The sequence below is a fragment of the Hoplias malabaricus genome, chromosome 6 (genome assembly GCF_029633855.1).
Source record: "Hoplias malabaricus isolate fHopMal1 chromosome 6, fHopMal1.hap1, whole genome shotgun sequence".
NCBI lineage: Eukaryota > Metazoa > Chordata > Actinopteri > Characiformes > Erythrinidae > Hoplias > Hoplias malabaricus.
Window position 1 is genome coordinate 46,191,330 of NC_089805.1, and position 20,971 is coordinate 46,212,300.

The following is a 20,971-nucleotide window of genomic DNA, read 5'->3' on the forward strand; positions in this document are numbered from 1 at the left end:
CCGCCACAGAACCTACAGAGGGGTGCAGGCTGGAAGGTCTGAGGCATGTAGCTGCTGCTGCAATGGGGGAAGAGGTGGGATGATGAAGGGAGGGGTTGAGTGATGCGTAGAGACAGATGTAGAGGAAGAGAACGGAGGGGTTGGGATGATGAAGGGAGGGGTGGGATGATGCATAGAGTAGACCACATCATAGAGTAGACCGTGTCGAGTGCCCAGAGTGCTGGACAGGAGACAGGCCCACTGCAGCACCTATAGAGGGGTGCGGGCTAGAAGCTGCAATGGAGGAAGGTGTGGGATGATAAAGGGAGGAGTTGGGATGATAAAGGGAGGGGTGGGATGATGAAGGGACGGGTGGGATGATGCATAGAGTAGACCTACGTAGAGAAGACCGCGCTGAGAGCCCAGAGCGCTGGACAGGAGACAGGAACACCACAGCACCTATAGAGGGATGCGGGCTAAAACGGTCTGAGGCATGTAGATGCGGCTGCAACGGGGGAAGGTGGGATGATGAAGAGGGTTGGTGGGATGATAAAAGGAGAGGTGGGATAATGCATAGAGACAGATGTAGAGGAAGAGAAAGGAGGGGTGGGATAATGCATAGAGACAGATGTAGAGGAAGAGAAAGGGAGGGGTTGGGATGATGAAGGGAGGGGTTGGATGATGCATAGGGACAGATGTAGAGAGGAGGAGCAAGGGAGGTGTTGGGATGATAAAGGGAGGGGTTGAGATGATGTGTAGAGAGGATACGAGGGAACAAAATGAGCAAGGAGGGCTGTGTCTAAATGGATGCAATGCTGTCAATCAAGGCAGTATTCAGAGGGAAGGAGGAGCCAATTCGGAATGAAGGCTTGAACATGTTGCCTGCTTTCTTTTCTAACATTTCAAATAGGACCTTCTTGGCAAGCAGTGTAGGTGAACTAGTGCCCTGGTGATGTGCATGAATATTGCAGATTCCAAGACATTATCCAATGCAGCTCAGATAATTATATTATTATCAAAACAGTCCTGTGAAACAGAAAGATTTAAAGCAGCAGGCTCGGCGGGTTTGATAATGGCCAAACACAGCTCAGAATACGGGGATCACGTCAGAAAATGATCCAGCGCAGAGGAGCCAGCTGACTTAGTGAAGCAGTCGAGTTGAGATTCGTCTCCTGAACTAAATGAAGCGAGTTTGTCCGACGCGGAAATGACATGAATTTGCGGGGTAAATATGGGGTTGAGAGGAGGAGTTCGGGCGTGGTCCTACTCACAAAATTATGTTATTACATAACTTCACTTAATGATATATATGACTAGAATTTATAAATTCTGTTTCCAGAAACATTAGGACAATTTGTAAACTGCAGCAAAAACAGGAATCTATGATGTTTACATATTCTTGAAGACTAATTTGACATCAAAAGCACAAAGAACATATTTTCAGTGTTGTCCATAAATAACTAGATAGTATTATATAAATATAAACACATTTAAAATTTGACACCTATAACATGCTCCAAACAATAGGGATATATGTAAAGTAAGTGCAAAAATAAATTCACTCATTCATTGATTATCCAGTTCAGGGCAGAAATGGGTTCGGAACTTACCCGGAATTACTGGGCACAAGGCGGGAGCACACCCTGGAGGGTTAAAAATTATAATCAAAAACAATTTTATTACATTTTATAAACTTCAGATGTATCCTCGCAATTTGCTTCTCTCCAGTCGGTTTGTGCTCCAAACCAATCTAATGTCTTTACAAAGCCCCAGTGTCTGTAAATGAGTAGAAAAATAGATTGTTTCAGTCTAGTATTCTACAACCCCTGGCAAAAATTATGGGATTACCAGTCTCTGAGGATGTTCCTTCAGGTGTTTAATTTTGTAAACAAAAGCAGATCACAGACATGACAAAAAACTAAAGGCATTTCAAATGGCAACTTTCTGGCTTTAAGAAACACTAAAAGAAATCAAGAAAAATAATTGTGGTTGCCAGTAACAGTTAGATTTTTAGAACAAGCACAGGGAATAAATTATGGAATCACTAAATTCTGAGGAAAAAAATATGGAATCATGATAAACAAAATAACACTCCAACACATCACTAGTACTTTGTTGCACCACCTCTGGCTTTTATAACTGCTTGCAGTCTCTGAGGCATTGATTTAATGCGTGATAAACAGTCCTCTTCATCAATCTGGCTCCAGCTTTCTCTGATTGCTGTAGCCAGATCAGCTTTGCAGGTTGGAGCCTTGTCAAAGACCATTTTCTTTAACTTCTACCACAGATTTTCAATTGGATTGAGATCCGGACTCTTTGCAGGCCGTGACATTGACCTTATGTGTCTTTCTTCAAGGAATGTTTTCACAGATTTTGCTCTATGGCAAGATGCATTATCATCGTGAAAAATGATTTCATCATCCCCAAACATCCTTTCGATGGATAGGATAAGAAAAGTGTCCAAAATGTCAATGTAAACCTGTGCATTTATTGAAGATGTAATGACAGCCATCTCCCCAGTGCCTTCACCTGACATGCAGCCCTATATCATCAATGACTGTGGAAATTTGCATGTTTTCTTCAGACAGTCATCTGCATAAATTTTATTGGACGGCACCAAACAAAGTTTCTAGCATCATCACCTTCCCCGATGCAGATTCGAGATTCATCACTGAATATGACTTTCATCCAGTCATTCACAGTCCACGATTGCCTTTCCTTAGCCCATTGCAACCTTGTTTTTTTCTGTTTAGTTCAAGTTCAAGAAGTTTATTGTCATTTCAGCAGTATACAGTGTTTACAGTACACAGTGAAACGAAATAGCGTTCCTCCAGGACCGAGGTACTACATTAAACAATACACAACATTAAAGTGCAACTAGTGCAAAGCTAGTGCAAACATAAAACAGTGCACACACATTAAAGTGCAAAAGACATGGTTAAGAAAATACAAAACAATATCCATACAATACAAAACAATACAAAGCAGTGGTGTTAGTGTTGGCTTTCTTTTAGCTTTTCTGTATGTAAATCCCATTTCCTTTAGGTGGTTTCTTACAATTTGGTCACAGACATTGACTCCAGTTTCTTCCCATTTGTTTTGTTGGACATTTTCTGTTTTCAAGGCATATTGCTTTAAGTTTTCTGGCTTGATGCTTTGATGTCTTCCTTGGTCTACCAGTATGTTTGCCTTTAACCTTCCCATGTTGTTTGTACTTGGTCCAGGTTTTAGACACAGCCGACTGTGAACAACCAACATCTCGTGTAAAGCTGCGTGATGATTTACCCTCTTTAAGGAGTTTGATAATCCTCTCCTTTGTTTCAATTGATTCATCTCTGGTGTTGGAGCCATGAGTCATGTCAGTCCACTTGTTGCAACAGCTCTCCAAGATGTGATCACTCCTTTTTACTTGCATACTAACGAGCAGCTTTAATCTGATGTAGGTGTTAGTGTTTGTAATGAAAATGTGTTGGGTGATTCCATAATTTTTTCCTCAGAATTGAGTGATTCCATAATTTATTCCCTGTGCTTGTTCTAAAAATCTAACTGTTACTGGCTACCACAATTATTTTTCTTGATTTATTTCAGTGTTTCTTAAAGCCAGAAAGAAATTTGAAATGCCTTTAGTTTTTTGTCATGTCTGTGATCTGCTTTTTTCTACAAAATAAAACAACTGAAGGAACATCCTCAGAGACTGGTGATTCCATAATTTATGCCAGGGGTTATAGTCAGTCTCTCTCTCTCTCTCTGCTCACAAAAAGAGGGATCTGGATTTGTTTAGGCTACAGAGGGAAACCCCAAATGTTGAAAAGCATGAACCAAAATTAGGATATTGCTCCATAGGTGGGTAACATTGACTTTTATTATTTTTTTCATTTTTCTTTTGCTGTTTTGGATCACTTTAGGTGGAAAAGTTTCAAATATAAGGAGATGGCTAAACAAAACTCTTGTTATAAATGAGTTTCTGTGGTAATGCAAACAGTGAACAAAAACAGGTTACACTTCAGCTGCGTACAGACAACAGCTTCATTTTAACATAAATATTTAACAACATTTATTTCCCTCAAACACACCATTCTACCTTGTTAGAGTTGTTCAGAGACAACACTATGACTAGTGTTTTTGTACTTTTGTTGTTAAATACAGCTTGAATATACTTATTCTTTTCTGGAAATAAAGTTTTTTTTAGCTGTAAAATGATTGAACTGCATAATGTAAACAAGAAAACTTACATTTAATTTGATCTTTTTCAGGTCTCCATATCTTCGTCTCAGCTATTTTTGTAGCCTCAGCATGTGTAGCAAATATTTCTACACTGGTAGGATTAGATATTGCAGAGGGTAAGTAAATAAGAGGATAAGTAAATAACACATTATTGACTGAAGGAAATTGCACTGTTGAAGTAGCAGGGAAACTTCACAACAAGAATAGACTTATTCAAAAATAGAATGGGTGTTATACTAAAGATCAAGTTATTAGAAAACATTTTTTTAAATTTGTCAAAGATTGTGGACCCTTGGCCAAATGACACTATTGTTAAAATAATTGAAATAGAGCCTATGTATAGCTTATCAAACAAACAAAATATTTTGGGGAAACGTAATGCACCGTTACACCATCTTTTGGAACATACAAAATAGTATTGAAATCAGTGTGGTTGATCATTATGCTATGGAGACTGAATCAGTGCTTACTTCATTCTCTGACAGAAAAAATCTTTCTAACATTGTCTGTAATAATCTAAAATTTTAATTTGTAATGTTGGAATTTTTAGCTTCTTTACAGAAGGGCTCTATTCTGAGTTATTCCTGGGTAGGGTGACAAAAATAATATTTTTGTAATTTCTTGACAGTTTATTATCATTGAAACCTGTTATTGTCTGTTCATACCAAACTTCAAAATTATAGTCCTGTATTAAATCAACTTGTTTACACCAGAAAACTCATGATCATGACAGAAACTGACAAGTTTACTTTTTAACTGTGTTTTTAATACAGTAATACAGACTTGATAAATGATCCGTGCATCGCTAGGATCCAGACATTTATGTAAAAATACTTATATTTCATATTTTATAAGGTCTGTCTGATAAAACGTGCTGTATGTAATAGCTTTAATTCAGTCCGACCCTGTTCCGACCCCTTGAACACTGGATCCTGGCTTGCCCCATTAGCTCACCTAAAACAACGTCATCATACGTCATCAAAGTGCACACTTCAAGAAAGGGATTAGGGCTTTTTGTAAGAATTGGGACAGGAGAAAACCGTGGATGGCAGAATTCCTAACAGCTTTGGAATCCCGGCCGGATGCATCTTTTAGGTCCCAAAAAGAGGACATGTCTTGCAAAAAACAGACATCTGGTCACCCTATTCCTGGGTCATCTTATGTGTGGCATAGTCTATCAGAAATGGTCTATGATGTTTAAACCATCAGATGGTGAGGGCTGCTTAAAGCTTTAGGGCTGCCCACCACTCTGGGCATGTGCGCTCACTGTCCCCGATTGTTCACTAGTGTGTGTAAATGTGTGCTCCTCTGTGTGCAAGCTCAGTGGCCAATGAAGTGATTCTAATTCTAATGATATTTTTAAAAACACACATGTAGAGGTACATTTGTGGTCACTAAAGGTACAAAGGTGTGTAAACGTACCTTTTAAGGTACAGTACTGTTAAAGTCCAGTTCATTCATTCATTATCTGTAACCGCTTATCCAATTCAGGGTTGCGGTGGGTCCAGAGCCTACCTGGAATCATTGGGCACAAGGCGGGAATACACCCTGGAGGGGGCGCCAGTCCTTCAGAGGGCAACACAGACACACATTCATTCACACCTACGGACACTTTTGAGTCGCCAATCCACTTGCAACGTGTGTTTTTGGACTGTGGGAGGAAACCAGAGCACCCAGAGGAAACCCACGCGGACACAGAGAGAGCACACCAACTCCTCACAGACAGTCACCCGGAGCAGGAATCGAACCCACAACCTCCAGGTCCCTGGAGCTGTGTGACTGCGACACTACCTGCTGCGCCACCGTGTCGCCCTTAAAGTCCAGTTGTGTTCCCTAAATGTACATTACATTCTCTTCTCCAAAAGGAGAATATCTGCAAGATTTCATTAAAAGACTGTGATATACAAACCGGATTCCAAAAAAGTTGGGACACTGAACAAATTGTGAATATAAACTGAATGCAATGATGGCAAATGTCAATATTTTATTCGCAATAGAACATAGATGACAGATCAAAAGTTTAATCTGAGTAAATGTAACATTTTAAAGGAAAAATATGTTTATCAAAATTTCACAGTGTCAACAAATCCCAAAAAAGTTGGGACAAGTAGCAATAAGTGGCTGGAAAAAGGAAATTGAGCATATAACGAACAGCTGGAAGACCAATTAACACTAATTAGGTCAATTGACAACATGATTGGGTATAAAAAGAGCTTCTCAGAGTTTCAGTGTCTCTCTGAAGCCAAGATGGTAAGAGGATCATTAATTCCACCATTGTTGTGCAGGAAGACCAGAATGGTGTTACCCAGCGTAAAATAGCAAAGACTTTTAAGTTATCATCATCAACCGTGCATAACATCATCAAAAGATTCAGAGAATCTGGAACAATTGCTGTGCATAAGGGTCAAGGCCATAAACCTCTACTGGATGCTCGTGATCTCCGGGCCCTTAAACGTCACTGCACCTCAAACAGGAATGCCACTGTCAAGGAGATAACAGAATGGGCTCAGGAATACTTCCAGAAAGCATTGTCAGTGAACACAATCCACCATGCCATCCGCCGTGGCCAGCTGAAACTCTACAGTGCAAAGAGGAAGCCAACTCCACAAGCTCAGATGTTTGCACTGGGCCAGGGGTCATTAAAAATGGATTGTGGCAAAATGGAAAATTGTTCTGTGGTCAGATGAGTCACGATTTGAAGTTCTTTATGGAAAACTGGGACGCCATGTCATCCGGACCAAAGAGGACAAGGATAACCCAAGTTGTTATCAACGCTCCGTTCAGAAGCCTGCATCACAAATGGTATGGGGTTGCATGAGTGCTTGTGGCATGGGCAGCTTGCATGTCTGGAAAGGCACCATTAATGCAGAGAACTATGGTCAGGTTCTAGAACAACATATGCTCCCATCTAGACATCATCTCTTTCAGGGAAGACCCTATATTTTTCAACAAGATAATGCCAGACCACATTCTGCAGCAATCACAACATCATGGCTACGTAGGAGAAGGATCCGGGTACTGAAATGGCCAGCCTGCAGTCCAGATCTTTCACCTATAGAGAACATTTGGCGCATCATAAAGAGGAAGGTGCGACAAAGAAGGCCCAAGACGATTGAAACAGAGGTTTGTATTAGACATGAATGGGAGAGCATTCCTATTTCTAAACTTGAGAAACTGGTCTCCTCTGTCCCCAGATGTCTGTTGAGCGTTGTAAGAAGGGGGGATGCCACACAGTGGTAAAAAATGGCCTTGTCCCAACTTTTTTGGGATTTGTTGATGCCATGAAATTTTGAAACAACATATTTTTCCCTTAAAATGATGCATTCTCTCAGTTTAAACATTTGATCTGTGATTTGTGTTCTATTCTGAATAAAATATTAGATGTTGGCACCTCCACATCATTGCATTCAGTTTTTGTTCACAATTTGTTTAGTTTCCCAACTTTTTTGGAATCCGGTTTCTATAACAACACTTAAAATATAACAAAACTTAAAATATAATTATTTGAAATCAACACAATTTTAAAATCTACTATTAATGTAGAATAAGGTACAAATGTTCCCTTGAGGACACCAGTGCATTTAAAGACTATCCCTAATTGTGAGCACTGATTGTGATATGGTACCCCATTTGCTTGCTATGTTTTTTTCCATGTGTTACTAAGCAGTTTCTAGGTTACTGCAGGTGGTTGTTAAGAGGTTGCTTTAGTATTCGAGATGGTTGCTAAATTGTTGTTCAACAGTTGCTTTGGTGTCCCAGGTTGTTCCTATAGTGTTCCTAGGCATTTACTTTAGTATCACATATGAATGCTAGGATGTTACTCAAGACATCCCAAGTCTCCCGGGAGTCTCACGCATATGTGGCTCCCTGATGCCCACATGTCACATAAAATCGCCTGGAATCTGGAATGTGTGGCAAAGCTTTCACACAAACGACAGACTTTTTTCCCCAATCATGTGTGGGAAAGAGAGGGAGAGAAAGGGCATTCTTGCTGTCGTAGCCTACCTTGTGATAACGCGATCTCTTTTTAATATGGGCAGTTCAGTAAGTGGATTAAAAGGTTGGTATGCACAGTCCTGTATCTAAAAGTAAACTTCTGTTATCACCCATATCCTTTAGTGTGAGCGAGTTTTTTTTTGTTGTTGTTTTTTTTTTTTAATTGGGGAATCAAGTTCTAGGGGTACCTTCCTGAAATTAGTTTTTGCAACTTGGGATGTCTGCTACTAGGTGGTTTCTATGCAGTTGCTTTGGTGTCTCAGGTGGTTGCAACAGTGTTTTCACATGTTGCAAAGCAGTTACTAGTTATTCCAGGGGTTAGCCAGTGGTTGCTGTCATATCCTAGGTAAGGTGTTGCTAGAAATTTGCTGTGTAATTACAGGTGGATGGCAGTTGATTTTGGTATCCCAAGTAGTTGTTAAGGTAATAAATGGTTGCTATGGTACCTAGGTGGTGGCTAGGGTTTGGCTAGGTTGTTGCTATGGTATCCCAATTTATTGCTAATATGTTGATAAATGGTTGTTAGATGAATGCTATGGTTTCAATAAGCTGTTGGTAATGAAAGAGAGATATTATGAAGCACCTTTTGTTAAAATTTGACAGGTCATTTGGACCAATCAGAGCGTGCCATCAAGCGCCTCCCCCTTTGAGGAAGTCCCACCCCTCAACCAATCAATTGTTAATTTGACCGGAAATCCCACATTTCAACCAATAACTAGTAGCCGGAAGTTCCTCCCCTGTATATCCTGTTCCTGCCCTCATACCATTCAGTATTCCCACCACATTTAAATTATTTTTCAATGATATGAAGTAAGACTGTATAGGTTTTATGACTGGCAAATGTATTCAGAGTGGATTAGATTTCAAGACTCTGATTAAACAGATATCACAAGTTGTTCGAATGATTTACCTAAATACATTTTAAATGATATTGACCAATCGGATTTGTATTCAGACATATAGGCAGACCCCTGTGAGCGATGGTATAAGAGGGTAAGAGTAAGTATTTTACGATAAGAGGTTGAAGCTACCAAGCTGAGAGACGATGGGCAACACCTGTGACGCACCAAAAAGCCTATAGTTTTTTTGAACAGATCAGCTTTGCGACTCAGCAAGTTTAATGTTTATCGATTAAGGAATGGCATCTATTTTGGCAACGCATTTGATGATGAAACCGACAGTGTTACCCTCTTTTCTAGCCCGACAGAGAGTTGTAAGGATCCCTCAGCCATATTTACCCTGCATCGGAACGATTGGAACGTTTTCAAGAAACACCGCGTTGAATTGAATGCATATATGAACTACAAAAGTAAGGACTGTTATCCGCATTTCAAAATCCTCATACTACCATGGGATCGACCAACAGATATGTCTTCGTACACTTTTGCTCTCCATGCCATGAGGAATGCTGAGAGTACATCTTTTGTTTGCATGTCTATGTTGTATAATAACAATCGTACATCCTCAGGTATGATTCCCTATGGAAAAGATACCTACGTAAACGTAGATTGGAATGATTGGAAAGATTTATATCAAGAATGCTTCGGTAACATTGATCGATTGTTTAATGAATTGGAACAAATTAATGGCTTGAAGAAACTTAAAATGAGGCTTTGTGACTACTTTGAAACCAACATCACTCATCCATTTGCAAGCAACGCTGATCTGGTTATTGAGTTTGTGTTTCTGAAAAGTCGGGGTGGAGTTAGTTTTCCCTCAACATCCATCATGTAGCGTAAAAATACAACCCCTTTTGTCAGTGAGTCACATGCTTTTCATGCTCATAGTGACAATGGGTTGTCTGCTGAAATGTCTCAAGAACTCTTAAACATGTACTATGCACAGAACCCGGACAATGCATCTACGGGATTGTTCCATCCAGTAGGCCTATGTTTTCCATCATCCATGCTGTGACCGCTGATCTGCTGCAAGGAATTATTTAAAAGGATATGACAGAAAACTGCAATGGCTGTGCAATTGACCATCCTAGCCAGCATCAACACTCATGCCTCTATGACCCGGATGAATATTATCTACACATTAATGCTAAAAGATTTTTGAAAAGTTACCTTAGCCAAAATCTGAAATTATGTGGATTTATATCTATTCCATCTTTGGAAAAATTGCAGGCTTTGGTTGAAACGATGGTGTGTGATTTGCGAGATGAAATTCACATCAGGACGGCTCTGAAAGAAATCAAAGGCAAAATGGCAACAGTTTACAGCGATAAAGTGAACAAAGATATTGTTGACAACTGGGATTTTCATTGCTCCCTGCAACTGCCTGAACCATCATACATAAGGGCAACATTGGATGCATCATCACTAAATTTTCCAAGAAATATCTGAATGTATCAGTAATGTCTAAGACCTGCAAAGTAATTGAACTGAAATTTAATTATGAATCCTGTCATTCAAGTCAAATACACTTAGATCTATGCAATGTTTTAAAACTAGAAAAGAAAATGGATCTTGTACAAATTTCAAATTTTAATTGGAACAATTTACTCTCTGCTGCGGTAAACAATCCATATCCTTTAAATGAATATATGTATCATATTTTATCTCACGTTTGAAATATTAGATGAATGTACATCTGGTTATGTATTGTGCATCTTAACCTATGTAACTGATGTGTGTTTTGAAAAAGATAAACAAGGAAAATGTAGATGTTGCAAAAACTATTGACTGTGATTTCTTTTTTTAATTGACAAAAACATAAATGTATTTCATGTCACAAGTTTTCTGAAATCGTAACAATAAAATGACATAAATATGTCAACATGACTGAGCGGTTGCTGAAGCATATCCATTACACGTCCTCAAACCCAGGGTCTTACAGAGGGGTTGAGAGTTTGCAAAGAGCTATCGTTGAGAAAATATGTAAAAGGGTAAACGAAAGTGAAATTAAAAACTGGTTAGTGGCTCAGGATACATACACACTACATAAATGTTTCTGTGAAATTTAAAAGAAACAGAGTTTTTGTGAAAAACCAGGATGAACAATGGCAAGTTGATTTAGTGGATATGACCAACGTATCTGAAAATAATGAGGATATGAAATATGTTAACTTGTATAGATATTTTATGTAAATACGCTTGGGTACATGTATTACAAAACAAGTCAGGAGCTGAGGTGACCAAAGCTTTTGAATCCACTCTGAAGGAGGGGAGAGTTCCTAAAAAACTGTAAACAGATCAAGGGAAGACATTTTTTAACAATAACTTTCAAGGATTGTTAGAATTTCATGTGCAAAATGACAATTTGAAAAAGGATACGAATGGATGAATATTTTACAGTTTCGGAACAGACACCGAGAGGGCCTATGGTATATAAACTGCAAGACATGGATGGTGAAAACATTAACGAGACATTTTATAGACAAGAGCTACAAAATTTCTACTCTGAAAAAAAAATAAAACCTTTAAAATTGAGAAAATTTTGGATGAAAAAATACAAAATAGGAAAAAGATGTCTTTAGTGAAATTGGTGGAGTGGCCTGAAAAGTTTAACTCTTGGATTCCAGCAAAGGATGTAATTGACATCGTCAAAGTTTAAAATGATCTGATAGAAACACAATGAAAATCATAATCATAATCACCGTGGAAAAGAGTGGATTCTTTGTGACTCTCCCGAGCAACTCCTCCAAAGACATTTATCCTGAAAACAAGATTTCATGTTACACCACCAAATTTGCTAAACTCATTGAATTGACAGATGACTGGGAGATTGCTCTCACGGAAGTGCAATAACCTCATTCTTGGTACTTGTTGTCATCGAGGGAAAGCATATTTTTTGTCCATTTCGAAGACGGAATAAAAAAAGAATTTTTTACCTGTCAAATGAGTCCAGAGTATTAAAGCAAAATAGATGCTCTGATTCAGGAAATGAATAGAGTGGAAAAAAAATGTTAGCTCTTGAAATAAACGAATATAACATTAAAAGCAACAAAATAAGTATGGTATCTGAAACATTATATGCTTCGGGGGCTCACTAGGCCATACTAGGCCTGGAACCAAACAAAAAACTTTACACGCGATGAGCCTGAGGCCCCCTATCCATTAGACATCTGCACAGGTTTTTACACCATGTTTGTATATACAGATATTATTCATTATCAAAGGGTAGGGGATGGTTTTGTACCTTTGTTGAGATGCGTACATATAACCGGGGAGAACAATGAAATTGTCACATTAACTTAAGACAAGCCACACTACATAGCTCTGAGTAAGAGCCTTATAACTGATATACTTATTGAAGTTAAATCAGACCAGAATCAGCATATTACCTTTCTCTACGGAAAATTAATTGCTAAACTCCACTTTAGACCCGCAAAACATTAATTTCGTGCATAAGCTACACAGACCCTCAGGTCTATATAGATTATTATAAACATCAGGTTAGTAATGGACTTCCAGGTTTCCAAGGAACCCCGACCATGTATGGTTTGGGTTTAGGTGGAATCTTCAAAGCGCTTTTTAGGGTGGCAGTGCTTGTGATTAAAAGGGGTATATGTATCGTAAATCCTCATTTAAAAACAGCTGCACAAGCTATTGTAACTGACGTAGTAAGTGATATCGTAAGCAAGAATCAAAAGCAGGATGGATCAGGAATTGCAGCATTTGCGCACAAGAATGTTAGGAGGTCTCCTGAGAGGTGGATAGCAATTACAAATAAAAAACGTTAGATCAAAAAGAGTAAGGTCAGAGTGAAGAAGAACAAACAAAGAGACAACAAGCATGCTTCCTCCTCCTCTATCAAATGAAGAAGTTTGAACATTTTCTAACACAATGGCTTTCCTGCACGGTCTTTCATCTGAATGCACCAAATCTGAACTAGACATTTTAACTTTATCTTACACTCAAACAAGCATTGAAAATATACTTATGTCAAAATACTGCCACTTTCAGCCTTGACGGATAACGGACCCTTGGAATTTTTCGTAGCTGGTAATCGTGAATATTACCTACCCTGTCACAAACCCTGATGGATCCAACATAGCTAATGATGTTAAGGTCGGAGTCGTAAACTATCCAGTAGCGTCTCTATTTTCACAAGTAGATGTTATGCTCGGGGATCGTCTCATCAGTCAATCAAACAATACCTATCCATACAGATCAATAATAGAGTGCATTTTGAATTATGGCACAGACACGTCAGAAACACAATTTTCAAATGGATTGTTTTGTAAAATCATAGCCACTCAAATGGATGTGACAGATCCTCAAGGTCGTAATAATGGATTAAAAAACAGGGCTCTTTTTAGCTCAGAAAGCAAAGCCTTTGATTTGATTGGACACATCCACCCTGATATATTTTCCAAGATATTTTTTTACTAAATGTAGTTGATTTAAATATAAAAATGGTTCGAAGTAAAGGGGAATTTTGTCTAATGAACGAAGGACTGAGGGATTACCTACTTAAATTACTCTCAGTGTAACGTGGTAACAGTATTAGAATTAATTCTGCTTAATGATGATTAGCGATTATAAATTAAATTAAATTATTATTTTTATTATTATTATTACTGAATTTAGATAACAACAATATTAATCATTTATCTGAAATTGGGACACTGTTGACGCTAGGAAGTGAGTTTCAGGATTTTCAGAATTCTATGAATAGACTCCATACACAGTATTATTTTAAATCAACGAATACTTTATTAATAAGGAATAATAATTATTTGATACATAACAAGATTATCAAATTCTAACGGGGATCAACGAAGGTGAAGCCCATCTTCTGGCTTAATAATCGCCTAGGCTATATGACTTGAGACTAATTTGTGTTGCTAAATTAAGTAAATGAATAAGTAAATTGTTCAATTGTTCTTGAAACATAAAAACGTAAAATAAGTTGAAACTTGCTGACGGAGCTGGTCCTACAGGTTTCTATCTGACTCAATCACTCTTTTAAGCAATGCTAACTGGCCCAAGGCGTCCCTTGTTTGTCTGCATGGAGATTGGTCTCTTTTCAGAGTCTCCTTGAGAGTTGGCTCCATCAGCTGCAGAGAGGAAAATAGGGAGTCAAAAAAAGAGGGTCAAAAAAGCAAGAGAGAGAAGGAAGAAGGCAAGAGAGAGCTTTTCTGAGTGACTCCGGTTTTTCTACGTGGCACCGTTATGCCCACTTGGGACGTAGCCGTTCTCTGATTGGCTACTGGGTTTGAGAAGTACACGTGACTGTCTCCAGTTTCCAGAGAAATAAAAATTTGCATATACTCAATTCATGTTTAGTGTACATTCAACCGAGAATAGTATATTGTCACACGATTCCACAATAATAATGATAATAATACATTTGACATTTCATAACTGGCTTCAGAAACATACGTGTCCAAGGTAACTCTCTTTAGGACAGCGATACCAAGAGAAAGAGAGAGAGAGAGACAGAAAGAGAGAGAGAGAGAGAGAGAGACACATGTTTTCCCAAATGTCCACTTGGAGGCACCGTTGGTCCATGCTGTTCTGGCGGGGTTGAACTCTGGTTGAAGAGTTCAACATTAGCGGCAGTCTGGCCATATGGCGATTTCCCGATAAGATTAAGTCCGAAGCTGAGGGTGATAAATGCTCCAGGGGGTATTGGGGTCTCCTCACCTGGTGAGTTTAAGATTCAGTTCCCAGGCCCTGGTGAGATATCCTTTGGGTTTAATGGCATTTCTGGTCATCATAAAGTTTCGAGACAAGCACTTAGTGTACGTAAATCTTTTGTGAACCTCTCAGGGTCAAAAAAAAAAAAAAAGGTTTTGCGATCTTCTAGTCTCCAACAGAATTTTTGTGTGCGTAGTCTTTCAGCAGCACACTCTGTGGAATGTGAGGTCTTGATAAAGTAAGTCTTAAGGTTTTTCCATTTCTCGATCTATATCCAGAGTCTTAAGAAAAAGGTTTCGCATACCTGGGCCTTCCTCCACTACATCAGCATCACTTTTTGTGAAAAAAGTAACAGTTTCTCTAGCTTTGATGCACAAGTGTTACTTAACGTCACCGCTAAATACCCAATAGAAAGAGTTTGTATGAAGACCTTCAGTCTACCTGCAGGCAGTCGTATATGTACCCAAGAGAATAAAATAAAAAATACTATAAAAATACAATAAAAATCCATTTAATTGTAAACATTGCGATACAGAGTTTATAGCTCACTATGTAGATGGAACACAGCATCCTGAAAATCATTTCAACCTAACTTTCAATCTGGTAATGTGGTCTGTGAGTTTCATTCATTAATTTTAGCTTCAGGAAAACAACTTAAAGATCAGGGTTTGGCAATAAACAGACAAGTCTACACCCAAGGTTACACGCTTTTCGGTTTCTACCTGAGCCCCGATGATGACTGCGGACAGCAACTATCTTTAATAAAGTCGGGTAATATGAGATTGGAACTCTTCCGTGGACTGTGATCCTTTAACTGTTTTCCCTTTGAAAATAAATTCTCCTTCATCATTCCATGAAGCTACATCACTAGACTTCAATATATTCTCCATGATGTAAGAAGCATTTTTTCTGGCTCTGGCTGGAACATTTCCTATAACTCAGACACTCCAGCCGCTGCTGATTTCTTCTCTCTGACCCACTCCTTTGAGCTACAGCAGGTATGCACCCCTTCAACTCACAAAGCAGGTAATGCACTTGATCTCATTCTGACCAAACACTGCTTAATTAACTCTGTAAAAGTTACTCCTCTACATCTCTCTGACCATTGCTTTATTCAGCTCAATGCTTGTCTCCCTCAGCAACCCACTGTGTCCGCTCCCTCTGTCCCCTTCCAGCGCAATCTCCGCAACCTCTCTCCCACCCAGTTCTCTGCCCTTGTGACTTCTGCTCTCGCACCCCCCAGCACCATCACATCTCTTGAGGTCAATGACGCCACAGAGTCACTCTGCACAACACTGAGCTCCTGCTTGGATCGACTGTGCCCTCTGACTACCAGACCCGCAAGACCCATGCATCCCCACCCTTGGCTTACTGACACCCTTCAATCAATGTGAACTAACCTCAGAGCTGCTTAGAGGAGATGGCGAAAAACAAAAGACCTATTACACCTGACACAACTGTAATCTCTGCTCTCAGCCTTCTCGTCAAACGTCACCTCTGCAAAAATGAAATTCTACCAAGACAAAATCAACAACGCTCCTGACACCCGGAAGCTGTAATCAACCTCCAAGTCTCTACTGAACCCTCCACCTCCACCCCCTGCAACCAACCTCACTGCTGATGCATTTGTTGACTTCTTCACCAGCAAAGTTGCTGCAATTAGCAGCCGGATTTCTGACCCTTCTACACAGCCTCCAGCTCTCCCTTCGAATCCAGCTAAATCTACTGCTTCCTTCCCTTCTTTCACTTATCTCACAGAACATGAAGTATCAAATCTTCTTAGAGGCGGCTGTCCTACATCCTGTTCACTGGATCACATTCCTACCACCCTACTGCAAACCATAGCTCCGTCCGTTGTGTCCGCAGCCACTCATGTCATCAATTCTTCACTAACCTTGGGAACATTTCCAAACACCTTCAAGCAAGCTCAGGTAAGACCTCTTCTCAAAAAACCTTCTCTTGCTCCTTCTATAGTAGAGAACTACCGACCAGTCTCTTTCCTCCCCTTCCTGTCTAAAATCATTGAAAGAGCTGTCTTTAAGCAGGCAACAAAATTCCTCTCCCAACATAACCTCCTTGACTCTAACCAATCTGACTTCTGTCAGTAATGGAAGCTCTTAAAGATGCCAAAGCGACAGGTCAGTCCTCTCATCCTGCTTGACCTATCAGCAGCATTTGATATGGTCAACCATCACATCTTACTAAACAAACTTACTAACATGCATATAGTTTAGCCTTTTCATAAGGAATTAAATCAGTTCTGTTCAATTTATGACGCATCACATCATTTAAATCATTTTCCATCATTTTTCTAACAGTTTCTTTTCCACTCGTCATGGTTTTAAGTTTATCTAGCTGGTGTTAAGGCACCAAATACATCTTTTCAGTGGTTTCCATGCTATCTCTGACGGGATGCTATTAAACTGCTGATGAAGGGAATTGCAACACTTATTAAAGGCAGAAGAAATCCTCCGGCTTGGTTAATAGATTTTCTTTCTTCACAAGTGTTCTTCCATTAGCAAAGAGTTTATTCAATTTTTTTTTCTGTCTTTTCAATTGATGACATTGTCGAGACGTTAAAGGAATGTTTCCTTTCAATAGATTAGGGCTAATTCACAGATGGCTAATATGAGGTCGGCAGGAGCTTTACATAATATAGTCTACCTTTCTCCAGGTGTAGCATGACATAGAGATTTCAACACCTGAACATTTCTCTTTAGACATGCAGACATTTTTTCAGTACTTTACAACTTTTTTCTTCTGTATATACATCGCAGGATTCCCAAATGAAAACAAACTTGGCCTGAGACAATGTTCTTCTGGCGTTGATGCTTACAAGTCTCCAGTAGCTTCTTGGAAACATCCTAAAAAGTACTTGTTGTTGCCTGGAAACATTTGATGCGCCAGTATGCTGATCTGTAACTTGTCTCTAGGATTTTTAAAAAGCACCATATAGTTGGTGTTTAAGTTGATGGTTCTGCTACGTTTTCCTTGAAAAAAACAGATTTTGAACAAAATAGATGACACTCAGGTTTCTGTGATGTATATATTTGTAAAGGCTTTTTCTACCTCCTAGTTCTTGCTAGCTGTTTCCATCAGATCATCAATTACCAATACATTTGTTTTGTGGGGTGGAAGTAGTTCATCATCACACAAAGAGTCGGGTATTTCTTGAACAAAACATATGTTTATTTTGTTCAACAGTTCATACCGTACAATTTGATTTGGGATTTTTGACATAGAATCCATACAATTTTCCAACAAAATAAAAAAAAAAAAATCCACTATTGCTTGGTCCACACACTATACAAGAAAAAGGAAGCTGAAGTCTAGAATCAAATCATTTTTAGTTAATATCCGTAAGGTAAAGTTGTGAAATCAGGTAACAGAACACATTTATCATACACAACTCTGAATCTTTTCATCTGTGATTTGTTTTTCAAGTGAAAGCCACTTTTATCTCTTACAATTTGATTGTGGGTGGTCATTAGTTCTCTGGCATGATTAGGGTTTTTCATACATTCATCATCCAGTTCTGTCAAGGATTTTGAGTTCACAATTTCACCGTTGGAGTAGTTTAAATAATACCCTTAATTTTCATTGTAGTTTTACCTTTGAGAGTGCGATAACCATAGGTTTTTTGACCCCCGCTGACAAATTCTACTATTTGATCACCTGTGTCCAGTTCGCCCGTAAGACCTACTAAGTAATCACTTAGAGGGGGCATCCAGTCACCTCCTTTACTTTTGAAAATGACACTGTCAGTATCCGTGTATAAACACCTCTGCTGTAGTCGATCTATCAGATTGTACAATTCAAGTCTAGCATAAGCTGTAGTGAAAATACCTATAAATACATTAGCTTTACCCGGCTTGAGACACCTGTCGTCTGTGTAACGCCACTGCACCAATGCCACCTCCTGATTCAGAAAAGAGAAATGACTTACATTATACATATCCGAGAACATGAATTGTTTGTCATGATATGTTTGACCTGTCAGATCTCTGACACATCTTACCCCACAAAGAATTCTGTGCCAGTTAACCCACAGATCTATTGGCAGGATTAACTTCTATGCAAGATTCATCTAGTTTGATCCCTTCAATCTCCTCATACTTTTGAATGTACCCTTTTTTACTGGACTCGTCAACTACACAGGAGGGATAACCTGACCTCTCCTGTTTTTCCTTCAGAAACATTTTGATGTAATCTGCAAACAATTCAGTCGATTGATTAGGGAAGTGCCATATTACAAACACGTTCAACACCCTATAACCTTTCTCGAGGGCCTTCATCATCTCAATGCTACACCAACTACCTGTAAGGGCCCTCTCCTCATCCGTGTGTTTAAAATTATGCCTGTGTAGTTCAGCACATGTTTGACACAATGGAAACAAGAGTTTACTTTTCACCCTATAAGGGAGAACACGGCCCCACAATCCCCTAGGGGGGAGAACTTTTGCATTAATGAGCCCGAAATAATTTTCCAATGGTTCAAAATTACGAAAGGTGTACCTCTTTGTTTTATTCATGCAAGGATAGAGTGATGTGAAATTGTAGTAATCGATTTTTTTAGTAAAGCGTTTGTTTGACCACCGAACAGAGCATCTCGTGGATTCATGCGCTCAGGAAAGTCAAAGTGTTTCAGAAACAATTTAACATCCTTGTTTTATCTTTTCATCTCTGTCACATCCTGGCCCAGTCCTGTCTGTTTTCCCCGCCATGTGCTCTCTCAGTACATGGCTCTGTCTGTTATTGTCCATGTCTCCGCCCTTGTCCCGCCTTTGTTCAGCCTCCTTGTCCGTACTCCAAGTTATCTGTTTCAGGTGTGTCTCGTCTGTAAGATGTATTTAAGTTCCCTTGTGTCATTTCCTTGTATCAGTCGTTTTGTTTCGTTCCCATTCCGAGTCATGTCGTTTTGTTTCCTATTCCTAGTCATGTTCTAATTCCTAGTCAGTTGTTCCTTGTTTTCGTTTCCTTTTGTCATGTTGTTGTTTCTAGTCCTTTCAATTATCAGTCGTCGTGTTTGCCCTCAAGTCTGTTTGTGTTTGTTTTGTTATTTTGGTTTAAATAAATGCCTGTGTTGTAGCGTGTGCATCCGCCTCTGTCAGTCCGCCCTTCGCGTTTCCTGACAATCTCATTCCAGTTATGCTCCCATATCACAGATACGTTCAGGTTGTAAGTGTTTTGCAAAGTCTGAATTTTATCCAAGTGTAGTTGATAAACATCCCTAAAGGATTGTGAACTCTTACTTAGAAGATGTGTTTAATTGGAAGGAAAGCATTTATCACAGCCGTGATGAAAACATCCTAAAAACTCATAAGCCTTTTGTAGACTACCATTTTCATAATAACCATCCACAAAGTAGTGCCCGAACTTGACCTCACCTTCGTTGAGGGCATGTCGGATGGGGATCTTGTCTCTGTCAGAGATGTACTCGAGCCATTGTATGGAAGGTGTTGAGAATGATTTCTGACTGTTGATGTAATAATGTAAAGGCGGGATAGCTAAAATGTTTTCAGGCAGAAAGTTGATTCTGAACATTTTCAAACAGACACTAGCTATTGTGATGCATTTGAACAGATCAACTGTTGTGATGTTCAGTATCTCTTCCCTGAAAGCTAAACATCTTTCCTGCACATGTATTGTACCATTCAAAAAATTAATCTCTTTCTTTGGCCATCATAGTATGTACCCTGTAGAACTCAGGCTGTGGATAAGGCCCTACATAGTTCTGATTTTCCTGGGTATTCCAGACATGTGGAAAATACCCTTTTTTGTCTGTTGTGAACCTCATAGCCTTTCGAATAGCACTCAGTCAAATGGTGGTTGTGGGGGGTAGGGGTTGTGGGGGATAGGGGTTGTGGGGGATAGGGGTTGGTGCGTCAGGGGTGTTGTCCATCGTCTCTCAGCTTTGTAGCTTCAACTTCTTATCTTAAAACACTCTTATACCCTTCTTACCCTCTTATACACCCTTTTATACCATTGCTCACAGGGGTCACGCCCCTGTGAAAGGCAATGTAACCCTATGTATATGTCTGAATACAAATACGATTTGTCAATATCATTTAAAATATATTTGGGTAAATCATTCGATTAGAGCAACTTGTGATATCTGTTTAACCAGAGTCTTGAGATCTAATCCATCCTGAACACATTCGCCAGTCGTAAACCCTATACAA

At 39.2% G+C, this 20,971-nt stretch overlaps 1 protein-coding gene across 3 annotated transcripts in view; it reads left to right on the plus strand.

Annotated features, from left to right (window-relative positions):
* Positions 1 to 20,971, plus strand: part of LOC136700370 (uncharacterized) — a 47,561-nt gene that overhangs the window by 18,789 nt on the left and 7,801 nt on the right. For all 3 annotated transcript variants that reach the window (XM_066675699.1, XM_066675698.1, XM_066675700.1), the window contains exon 10: positions 4,233 to 4,319. In XM_066675699.1, coding sequence (XP_066531796.1) covers positions 4,233 to 4,319 — 87 coding nt within the window. The remainder of the gene's footprint in view (positions 1 to 4,232; positions 4,320 to 20,971) is intronic.